Raw genomic sequence first — 12,597 nt, 5'->3', positions numbered from 1 at the left:
AAAAAAAACAAAAAAAACCCAAAAAAACAAAACTGGGGGGCTGGAGAGATGGCTCAGAGGTTAAGAGCACTGGCTGTTCTTCTAGAGGTCCTGAGTTCAATTCCCAGCAACCACGTGGTGGCTCACAACCATCTGTAATGAGATCTGGTGCCCTCTTCTGGCCTGCAGGAATACATGCAAGCAGAACACTATAAACATAATAAATAAACAACATAATAAATAAATATTAAAAAAAAGAAAATAAAATAAGTTAAAAAAAAAACCAAAACTGTTTTCTACCTTAAAATCACCTGCCAAAAATGGTACAGATTGTGTCAAAATATGTAAATATAAGATGTCTTAGAGTTTTTATCACTGATGGTATAAATGTTAGCTTTTCAAGGATAGTCTTAAAAACCTTCCCAATGATTCACTGTTCCACACATGTTAATTGATGGGGCATGCCTGCCCTGTATAGAAGGTTGTGTCATGAGCTGTGGCTAAGATATTGTTCCTACACTCGGACAGCAGTTTGAGTCAGCAGGATGTAATTAGCTTAATTCACTGTCCAAACTCACTGAGTTATAACTGACTCAGGATGAGCCTCTCAAAGGATTATAAAGGAGTTGTCCATGGACCTTTCTTTTGTTAGCATTTTATTATTATACTGGTTGTTTGCTTTAACAAAATAATGAACAAAACTGATACATTCATGGCAATGATACTCAATGCCAAAACTTCCACTGACTGGCTCTTTATAGGTATTCCCTAAAGTGTACCTATGACCAAATTTTATTTAGACTCAAAAAAAATAACTTACACATTTTTAAGGATCATATTTGTTAAATAAGACTCACCTGGTGATTATATTATATTATATTATATTATATTATATTATATTATATTATATATGAAATGATTTCATTTACAAACTTTTTATGGTTGTGTAATCCACAAGTAGACCAATGCACAGATACCAAGGTAGAGTCAAAAGATTGTCTAGTTCAACACATTATCACAAAGCAAACATTCCTGTATCATTATTTCCCAGGTCAACACAGAATATAGCTTGTACCTTGGAATTGCCCTGTTTCATTTACTTTCTTCCTCTATTCCAGATGTAATCAGTATTCTAACTCTTGTAACCATAGACTAGTTTTTGTATCTTTAGAAAATTTTCAAAATTTTTATTATTTTTTACTTCTCTCTCCTCCCCCTTCTTGTCATCATCTTTTTCTTTTTTCCTTCCTCCTCCTCCTCTTTACTTCCTCCTCCTCCTACTTCATTGAGATAGGCTCCTCCTAGGTAGTTCATGCTGGCCCTAAAGTCATTATGGAGTCCAGAATACTCTTGAATATGTGATCCTCTGCCTCCTGGGTGCTGAAATTGTAGGCTTATGCCATTATGCCCAACCCAGTATGTATTCTTTTTTTTTTTTTTTTTTTTTTTCGAGACAGGGTTTCTCTGTGTAGCTTTGCGCCTTTCCTGAGCTCACTTGTAGCCAGGCTGCCTCGAACTCACAGCGATCCACCTGGCTCTGCTTCCCGAGTGCTGGGATTAAGGCGTGCCACAACGCCGCCCAGTATGTATTCTTTTGTGTCTGTCCTCTCTCACTTAACAGCATGTAGCCAATCAGCTTTTATTTTGACTGATGAGGTGATACTATCGATTGCTGTCTTTATACAGCATCTCCAGGTCCCCCCCTCCTTTGCTGTATTCTTCACTGACTTCTTGCAGCCCTGCTACATACCTGTGTCCTCTTAGAGAGCAGCCTTCCCTACCTAAATTAAGTGAAGTGTGTGTGTGTGTGTGCGTGTGTGTGTGTGTGTGTGTGTGTGTGTGTGTGTGTGTTCATGTGGGTGTATAAGCATATGAGTGCATATGTGTGCAGGCCAAAGGCTGGCTGACATTGAACATCTTCTTCAATTGCTTTCTACCAAATGTTTTTTGAGACAAAGTCTCTCACTAAGCCCGAAGCTTGCCGATTCAGCTATACTAACTGGCCTGCCAGCCCCAAAGATCTTCCTGTGTCTGCCTCACAAGCACTGGAAATGCAGGCTTGCTTAACTTTTTTATGTGGGTGATGGGAGTTGAACTCAGGTCTTCACACTTGTGCAACAAACACTTTACAGACAACCATTTCCACATCTCACTTGTCTTAGAGTTTCTATTGCTGTGATGAAACACCATGACCAAAATCAAGTTGGGGAGGAAAGGGTTTATTTGGCTCACACTTCTACATCACTGTTCCTCATTGAAAGAAGTCAGGACAGGAACTCAAACAGGGCAGGAAACTGGAGACAAAAGCTGATGTAGAGGCAATAGAGGGGTGCTGCTTACTGGCTTGCTCCTCCTGGCTTGCTCAGCCTGCTTTCTTATAGAACCCAGGACCACCAGGCCAGGGATGGTACCACCACAATGGGCTGTGCCCTTCCCCATCCATTACTAATTAAGAAAATGCCCTGCAGGTTTACCTACAACCAGATCATTTTCTCAGTTGAGGTTCCCTTCTCTCTCTCAGATGACTTTAGCTTGTGTCAAGTTGACAGAAAACTGTCTAGCACACCAATGCATCTTCTTAAATAGCTAACGCATCCATCTGACTAAGGAAAACATTGGTCTCAAGGCATTTTTCTTTGTCTTCAAATGCAAGTCCTGCTGCTGATGGAATTCTGGGTTAGGATTTCTCTCCATCAGCAAGGCTAAGCGGACACAACTGGGTCTCTAGAAAGCCTTATGGTTTCCCCACTGTATAAAGATCCTCAAGTGCCACTGTCAGCTTGTACCCAAAGCCTGTTAGTGACCAGACACGCCTCATGTCCTGTGTCAACTTGTGTCATGGAAAAGGTGGTGAATTATTACTCACTTGGTTAAACATACATATTTTCTTGTAGGAAAATAGATGTGTAAATGTATATGTATTTCTCATGAGTATACTTTACACCATTCAACATGTCGTGAGTCAAAGGCCATACTTGGTTTATCCTCTAGCATGTTCAACCCTAGAAACGGGCAGATTGTTTCGAAGTCAAAGAATATTTAAGCTACAAGTAACTTGGGGATCATCTCTGTTAGCCTTTTCATGTTTTAAGGGTGGGAAATGTAGATGGGGGGAATTTTAGTGAATTGCTCCATGTTACAAAATTTAATATCTTAGTTATACCAGAGGCTGGGTTCTTAATGGGATATTTCTACTATTAGATTTGCCAGCCCCTTACTCCTTTAAAAAGTGATTTGTGATTTAAAAAAATTATTCCATAAAATGGTATACATACCCATCCAGCATAGTCCTGAAGTTCAAGGGTCACAGCTGAGCTGTGCATGTATAAATGCACAGGAGGAAGAGTCATGTTATATCTTATTGGTTTATTTATACTGTTCTCCAGGACTGGAGCCTTAGGCTGTTTGAGGAGGATCTCTGCTCATACATTTTCCTAAATTCTATATTTTAGCTCTCTCTAGTTAATAGATTTTGGGGTGGTCTCTGCAAACACTAGGGCTGGCGGAGTAACCATTCATGTGAGACAAAAAGGAAATCCATTTCAACATGATACATAGCTAGTGTTGGTTCAGACTTGAAAGTCTGCCACCACGCAGTTTATATTTAGTAGAATACAATTTTTTTTTTTTTTTTTTTTTTTTTTTTTTTTTTTGAGACAGGGTTTCTCTGTGTAGCTTTGCGCCTTTCCTGGAACTCTCTCTGTAGCCCAGGCTGGCCTCGAACTCACAGAGATCCTCCTGGCTCTGCCTCCCGAGTGCTGGGATTAAAGGCGTGCGCCACCACCGCCCGGCCAAGTAGAATACAATTTAGAAAAAAGTTTCCTGGTGTAACACAATCCCCTGTGCACAAGGAGGCATGATTACATCAGAACTTTTCTCAAAGTACATCTCACTTCTTGCATGAAGATGGGCTGTGTAGATAGGCTGTATGTGTCATCTTAAGGGTGTAAGGGAGGATCTGGTGTGGTCTTGGTCATTCAGATAGAGCAGAGGTCATCTGAGCTGTTAGCCACGTCCAGTTCTGGTTGTGCTTGAGGGAGATAGGTATGGCCTGGCACAAAAGATAACACAACAGATACCTAGGCTATTAGCCATCTCCATTTCTAGCCTTCTGGCCAGAAAACAAGTTATAGATTTTTTTCTCTTGAAAAGACAACCCTATGTGTTTAACATTCCTGCCTTCCTAGCGCTGTCTGTGAGCACAAGGACCTTTGAGCTCTCAACAGTAGATTATTTAACATTATTTTTTTTCTTCAGGGTTGGGTATCAAACTAAAGGCATCGTCTATACCAGGTAGTTACTCTCTGCCACTGAGTAACATCCCCAGCCCTTAGAAGACCATTCGTCTTTAGGCTAAGTTATGTGATGTGGCCAATATTCAACTACTTAGATGGTTTTGTATTCTGGATATTCTCAAGAAAGTCAGAGCTGCGCTGGTAGGCTGTAGAGGTAAAGCCACTTGCAAGTGTTTTCAGGAAGGGGAGAAACATGTCAATCTTTCTGTGAGCTGGATGTGGCTTCACGAGTTCTGCTTTCTTGACACGGCCATGTCAGCCTCTCCCATTTGCCTCTGTGAACTCCTAGCCTGCCCTCACAGCACTGGGGCTAGAGACAGGAGTATGTGCCAGGGTGGTGGCTGTAGGTGTGTGTCTCCTGCTGCCTCTATTTTAGTTTGGTTCTTGAGCCAAGTGAGTGGTGCTTTGTACAGTGTTCTTGCTGTTAGCATTCAGACCCACTTCTTGGAATCCTGGCCAATAAGCAGCTAATACCCTGGCCTGCCTAGTGTCGTGATGTCATCCTATGTTCCCTTTAAGGAAGGACTCCTCCCCATTGTTCTCCCTCCCTCCGTCTGTCCCTCTCTTTCTCTCTCTCTCTCTTCCCCCCTCACTACAAGGTAGCGCATACCTCCCCCTCCCTGTCTCTCTTTTTCCCTCTCGCTTCTCCCAACAATTCTTCACTGAGTGCTGTCTGCGTGGCTCCACTCACCAAGGCCTCTCACGTGCTGTATCATAACACTTGCTGTTCCTGATGAGAATAGGGCCCCCATGGACTGTCAGAGACCATGGTGGCCTGCAGAGGAAGAACAAAGAATAAATCCAATTGTTTACCTATTTTGTTTATTAAATGGAGTATTAAAGTACTTTTGGCTTAGACTGAGTACTTTAAAGAAATGTGGTTGACCCCATAAAATGTGAGGTTTCTGATCTCTATTGTATTTGGCAAGGGTCAGTTACTTATATTTTATAATCGAGTTAGAAGATTTTCTCCTTGAATGTGTGTGGTGCTGGGAGAAGCTTTTCTTAAGTAAGGAAAATAGCCTTAGGAATTGAAGTCTGGGTGGAATTATGATTCACAATTTGCCAGTCACATTTCATATGGTTGTTAAAGTTTGGCCCCTTACCGTCTTCGCTTAGAGTGGTCCGTAAGCTTATTTTATCTGGATGTGATATGTTCAGTATAACCTGTGTTTTGTCCCCCATCTGCCTGTGGATCTGCAGTTCCTTTCCCTTTATTTAGAAAAGTCAAGAGAAACTTGACTACCTCAGAAGGTCTTTTGAATGATAGTTCATGTTTCTTATTGATCTCTGAAACACTAAATGAACAGTCATACATGACAAGCTTTTGGCTTTTTGATTTTCCTTTAACACAAAGGTAATAGGCCATCTATACACCTCTCAGAATATAGCAGGGGATGGAAGACAGGATGGCAAAAAAAAGAGAGCATGTCTATATAGTTTTTGATATAATCGTTTACCTACGGATGCTGATAATTTATGAATGAAATCCTTCCCAAGGTCTGATTTGCACATTGTTGATAGAGACATAGTGGAATAAACCAGACAGTCTTACATAGCCAGCTCCCACCTCCACCTCATCCTGCCTTACTTCAAATGATTTGTTTTGCACATCTGAAATGTTCGGTGCATTCTGTAAGTCTGGGTAGAGCAAACCTTTGTCAAGGGGATTGCTTTCGGAATGTCTAGTATCCCTGATATCCATCCTCTTTGAGTTTCCCAGTCCTTGTGACAGCCAGATGCTCTCTAGGCAGGAGTGGATCACATCTCCCTTTGAGGATCACAGACCATTCTCCCTCTGATAGATGAGCATGGTGGCTCACCCCTAAAATCCCAGAACTTCGGAAGGTAGAACAGGAGGAGAGCTGTGGGTTTGAGGCCAGCCTGAGCTACACAATGAATTCTAGGTCAGCCTGGGATGACAGAGTGAGACCTCATTTCAAGCAAAATAAAGCAAGACCAACGGGGCAGCAATCCGCCAAACCTATAAACACTTCCTATGAGTGTTTACACTTCAGCGGAAGATGTTTTACATCTCAATGGCTAAAAAGTATGGAAAAAATATTCAGCATCAATTCTCATCTGAGAACAGCCGACTAAAACCTCAAGGATACAACACTGCCCTCTGCCAAAATGACTGCATTTAGTCAAAAGATTGATACTAAGTTGACAAGGACTTGTCAACTGGGTGTGGAAGTTGGCATAACTCCTGGATAGCTTTTTAAAGTAAATATAAGCCTTTTCTAGTGGCCGGGAAATTCTGCTCTCAAATATATGCTCAAGAGAATCAGTACTGAGGTCTTCCTGTCTATTCCTATAGGTGTACATATAGGTAGTTACTGTAGTGTGTATGTGTGTACACGTATGTGTTTATGAATACTCACAGACCATTGATGATAATAGCCTCAAATGGGAAAAAAAAAACCAAATGCAGTATTAGAATGGTTACATTTGGTTTCCTCACAGAATAACAAATAATACACCATGAAAAGACTGAGCTATTATGTGCAACAACACTGAAGAACTTCATAGTAAAGAGTAAAATAAATTAGATAAGCAACATGATTCACAAGAACAAGCAAGCTGGCAGCTATCAGAATCATAACCAGCCATGGGGGCAGAGATTTCACCTGGGAAGGGGCTGGATAGAGCTTTCTAAGGCAATGAAAATGTCTTTTAATTTTTATTTCTTTATTTTCAGTTATATGTATGTATGTGCGTGTCTGTGTGTGGGCATGTACATGAGTGCAGGTGTCTATAGAGGCCTCAGGGTGTTGGGTCTCCTTGAGCTGGAGTTGAGTAGCCAACAAGAGTGCTGGGAACTGAACTCGGGTCCTCTGCAAGAGCAGTGCTCACTCTTAACCTCTGAGCCATCTCTCCAGCCTCTGAAGAAAAGTTCTTAATCATGACCTTGGTGGTGACTACATAATAGTATATGCACACATGCTGTTCTTCTGTTTTGTTTAGTTTACTTATTTTTTGAGACTGTATTTTAATTACAGCATTTCTCCCTTTCCTTTCCTCCCTCCAAAACCTTTCATACACCTTTCCCAGCTCTCCAAACACATGTATTTCTTTCGGAGATAGGCTGACTTGGAATATATACTCCTCCTGTCTCCATCTCCAAATGCTGCAGGCATTCTAGGCATGTGCCAACACACCTGAATACATTTAGCTATGTACTTCAGATGGAGATACTTTAGTGCAGGTAAAATAAATAGGAGAAACATAATATCAATATAATGCATCTCTGGTCACGATGTTGTAAGAAATATATGCTAAGATATGAACCAATCAGCTGCTGAAGGAGGTAGGAGTCTTCCTGGCAGCTGTGAGTGTGTTCAGAAAGGTCATGTTTCAAGGTTCCTAGTGTCAGTTGGGGCAGTGGCTGTTGGGATATGGTGGCCTAAGATTATTAGAGTAGTAGAAATCAGGAGACTTTTCCATGACTCCCGCCCTCAACTTGCCTGTTCATATCTCCATCCATAGGTCTCTTGGTCCTTATTATTACTTGTTTAGTTTGAACTCTTAGTCCCTGTGTCCCAAGGCATCATGGTTAAGGCTGTGATCTGTGCTATGGAAGGTCCAAAGGAGAAGCACTGGAAAGGAGTTCATGTCAATTGTTATAAATGAGGCATTTATGGGTCAGAAGATGGAGGACCTTCAACCTTGACCTGACAGCAACAGTGAGGCCAGATGAAGGCCCTTTAAAAGCCTTGTAACAAAGGAAGGTTCTGATTCCCAAGAAGTGATCATGGAATGTATTGTAGAAATGCCACTGAATAGAAGGCTAACAATCATAGTCCAGTACAGATGTGAGAGAGAAATAGAAAAATGAAGATTTTTTTTTTTTTGGTCTGGTGTTTCTGATCTCGACTGGCTGGCTACCCAAACCTCAGGCTTTACTTGGATCCTATGATAAGGTCTTTGCTTGTACTGTGTAAGCTCCAACTGGACTTGGCTCTCTTCCTGGTCCTTCATGGTGATTTTCTTAAGAAGAATGAGTTATGGGGAATATTTTCAATGACATGCTACACATAAATGATTGTTACAGCACAGTGCACAGCCTGATAAAGAAGAAGACCACCAGGTGCTGGGCCTGGTATTCTTCTGGGTGTAATCTAGCGGCCCCTGTCTCTTGATGCATCCCAGTTGGCAGTCTGTAGAGCTTATATAACATGTCTGTACTAATTTCTCATTTGTATGTCATGTACCAAGTTCCATTTTGTCCCTAACTAAAAAACTGTTCATCATATAACATATACTTATATGAAAGTGTCCTCACAGAACCTAATACCTCATACAATGAATATACACAGAAAAGAATTAAAAAGTAAAAATTTAAAAAGTGTGTCTTAGATGAAATATGTATAACATAGATAAGTATGAATTTTTAGAACACCTAGCATCCATGTTTAAATAATATTTTCTTAAATAATGATTTAATCAAGGGAAGTATTTCACTTTTATATGACGATTCTGTAACACTTTTCTAACATTGCATCCAATCTTAATTTAGGAAATTAATATTTTAAGACCCTTCATAAAAAAGATTGCCGAAGAATTCCTGATGGAAAGACATAAATATTGCTTGACGTAGAAGCTCTAACAGCCAACATCTGTTAACTGTTAAGCTTCATAGCCCACACTGGATCAAATAAAAATGGCTACTGGCTTTTTATTTTTAACTTATTCTTCTTTTTCATTTTTCATTACATTTACAAGGGACGATATAAGCTTTTGTGTTAGTTTTTACTCGTAACCACATTTGTAGATTATCTCTCAGCTCATTTTGATTTTCTCTGGGACTGGACTGTGGGGCAGTCTCTATGTTTCCCGGCATACTATATACCTCTTTCACTTTGTTCCAGAATCTTCTACGGCTGAATATTTCTGCTTGGGTGTCACAATGTGACCTTTAGCTGCGAAACTGAATTCTTCATCTTCAAGCATTCTCCTTTCATAAGCCTTTCCTCTTTTCTCTTATTAAAGCCCTCCGGACGTCTTTGAGTCCTCTTCCCTATTTTCTGTCTAGCCTTGGGTGGCCCGGTCAAGTGTCATACTCTGTCAGTTGTTCTTTTAAAAAAATGAATTGTGCCTTCCTCATCTTCCTGGTTATGCTGACTGTTGCCCACATGGCTCATCACTGACTCACCACTGTGGCTCGTCATCCTTCAGTGGCTGGTCCTGTGTCCTCTGCTCACCAAGCCATAGGCTGGCCAGGTGAACTACCCTGGTGTCTACTGTGGATAACAGAGCTTTCCTACTCAAAATGTTTCAGTATAGCTTCCTGTTCTCAGTAAGATTGAATCCAAGTCCAGCTGGGCATGTACCAGCTCTGTGTGCAGATGTCTATCTTATTGATAAACCTTATTTATCTTATCAATAAATCTTATTTCCATTCAGTGGCTTGACTTACCATTTCCCAAGTCCCTTCCCTTGGCCAATCTCTACGCTCATGCTTCAGTCTCTACCCATGTGAATATTCCTTCCATCCCAGCACCCCCTCACGCACATGCACCCAACTTCTACCCTGATGAAGTCTCACACACCCCCAACACTGCCCCTAACCCTTTTCAGGGTCTCTTGATTGTCTGTGTAGGCAGTTTCCAAATTGAATGTCAGTTTCTAGTAGTTCTGGTTTGGGTACCATACTATTCTTGACTGCTTTAGCGGTTCACATATTCTATGCACAGCTGGGCTGTCAGTGTCTCCAGAATAAGGATTGTTGCCTCACCCATGTGCTCCACAATGCTCAGCATACACTAATATAAAAGCTCTGTGAGGATGGCCCCGTTGCTTAGTTTTGTCTGCTGGTGCATTCCCGGCACTTAAGACTAGTATGTGCATCAGAACTAGTGATACAACTGCAAATGTTTAATGAAACCCAGTCATTTTAATTTTAGTTCCTCTGTTCCTACTGTATTCTCCCTTTGTTTACTTTAACCAAGATTATTGCAGCAAAGCAGAAAGTGAACATGAGAACAGCCGGAATCTGCACACCAGGGCTTGGCTGGCTGCTCCTTCTGAACGGCTTTTGCTTTCTTGCAGATATTAATGAATGTCAGCTACAAGGTGTATGCCCTAATGGTGAGTGTTTGAATACCATGGGCAGCTACCGATGTTCCTGCAAAATGGGATTTGGGCCCGACCCTACCTTTTCAAGCTGTGTTCGTAAGTAATCATCAGTTTGGCTTTCTATATTTTGATCATGTGTCTGGGGAGGGGGGGTTATCCAAAAGAAGAAAATATTCAAGTGGATGCTGAAAATATGGAAGAAAAATGTCATAAATAAAAAGGACAAGAGCAGGGAGACCAAGCCAATATGGTAAACTAAATCCATATCACGGGACTGCCTCCAAGATGCATTTTAACTACATTCAAAAGTCCTTCACAGCAAAAACACAGAATAGGGCATAATCATAAAGAGGGAATAGATTTGGATAAAAATGAAAAGAGTTAGCCAGGCCGTGGTGGCTCATGCCTTTGATCCCAGCACTAAGGAGACAGAGGCAGGTGAGGCCAGCCTGGTCTACAGAGCAAGTTCCAGGCATCCAGGGCTACACCCAGAAGCTCTGTCTTGAAAAACAAACAAACAAACAAACAAACAAACAACAAAAAAGGAAGGTGGGGAGAAAACAGTTGTTGAAATAGGTACATCAGTCCTTTGTGGTTATGGGAGATAAAAACAGATTTTTTTTTTCCTCTTCATGAATCTTTAAGTCTTCTTTAGGCTAGCTCAGACTTGGTCTCAACTCCTGCCTTTAATGATTGTAAATCCTGAGTCACCAGAGTCTGTTTTTATGAGGTTTCACTGTACTTTCTCAGTTGGAAAAGCCTGGAAAAATCATTCTGAAGCCCATGCATTTCAGATTTTCTGGCCCTGTTCTAATGTCCTCTGAATCTACAAAGGGCCCCGAAGGGATTCTAGTGGTTTGGGGGGAATGTCCCTGGGGTTTTCTTTCCTATATAGTAAAGGTAAAAGTCTCCCATGAAGCCACATATTCTAACATTGAAATATGATTTAACCCAAGAGGCCCCCTCTTCATGAAAATGAATCCAGGATATTCACTAGAGTATTTATATGATCAACATAGATTATGCAATCTGTATGCCAATTGGATTGGAGGCACCTGAGGTAAAAAGGCCTTGCAAGTATAGCCTCTGTGTGTGTGCATGTGTGTGGTGTGTATATGTGTGTCTGTATGTAGACAAGATCATACCTCAGGCACCATTTACCTCGCCCTTTGGGGCCAGGGACTCTCACTGGCCTGGAGCTTATCAAGTAAGCCAGGTTGGCTGGCCAGTGATTCGCAGGGATCCCCATCTCTCTGTGCTGAAGTACCTCTTCAACACTGGGGTTATAAGCAGGAGCCAGACCCCTGGATTTTTCTTACATGGATTCTTGGGGTCAGACTCAGGATCTCATGCTTGCAGGGTGAGCAGTTCACCAACTAAGCTCTCTCCTGGCCTTAAATGCGGATTTAAAAATACTGTTTCGTATTCTAACGTATGTGAATGTTTTGTCTCCATATATGTCTGTGTGCCCTCTATATGCCTGGTGCCCACAGAAGCCAGGAGACGATACTGGATCTCCTGGAACAGGAGTTATAGACAGTTATACACTAACATGTGGATGCTGGGAATAGAATCTCAGTCCTCTGGAAGTGCAACCAGAGCTTTTAACCACTGAGCCATCTCCTCAGGCCCCCAACTGCAGAATTTTCAAAGATAGCCATATTTCATTGTAACCTTTTTATTAGGAAAGTAGGTAGACAATGTACATTAAAAAAACCAAACAAAACAAAAACAACTGTATACAATGATACAAAGGTAACTTGAAGAGTGATTCTGCATGTGTCCATCCAGCTAGGTCCTTTGAATTTCTTCTAATGTGGACTTGGTGTTTATTAAGCTGCAGCCTGCTTTTCCGGCCTCACATTTGATCAAGTGAAAACACTCTTCTTCCCAATGGCATGGTCCTTCAGCTTTAGCGCAGCTTAACTCTGTCTAAGCTGTGATGTAGAAATGACGAAAGGAAGTCCTTTTTGGTGGATGTAAGCCTTTTGAAGCCTTGTTACTCATGACTCCTGTTTTCCTTTACAAACTGACAAATGCAGATTAGGAAATTGTGCACGTAAGTCTTATTTCTTTCTTTCTCTTTTCTGTGTTCTTTTGTGGGCGGCTCTGATCTGAAGCAGACAGGCACCTAACCAGAGGGCGTTTTGGAGGTGACTAAATTAGACTGTAAAGTTTTCATACAAGTCATATTTGAAAACATGATGTAAGGATTTAGAATGTTAGGGCGCAAACCAAACTGTTG

General features: G+C 41.3%; 1 protein-coding gene across 1 annotated transcript in view; it reads left to right on the top strand.

Moving 5' to 3' along the window:
* Positions 1-12,597, top strand: part of Ltbp1 (latent transforming growth factor beta binding protein 1) — a 403,424-nt gene that overhangs the window by 254,040 nt on the left and 136,787 nt on the right. The window contains 1 exon segment of the mRNA XM_028873448.2: positions 10,326-10,448. Within this exon segment, the coding sequence (XP_028729281.1) occupies positions 10,326-10,448 (123 nt within the window).

The sequence above is a fragment of the Peromyscus leucopus genome, chromosome 22 (assembly GCF_004664715.2).
Source record: "Peromyscus leucopus breed LL Stock chromosome 22, UCI_PerLeu_2.1, whole genome shotgun sequence".
Lineage (NCBI taxonomy): Eukaryota > Metazoa > Chordata > Mammalia > Rodentia > Cricetidae > Peromyscus > Peromyscus leucopus.
The sequence above is the reverse complement of the archived record's forward strand: the minus strand, read 5'-3'. Positions and strand labels throughout refer to the sequence as shown.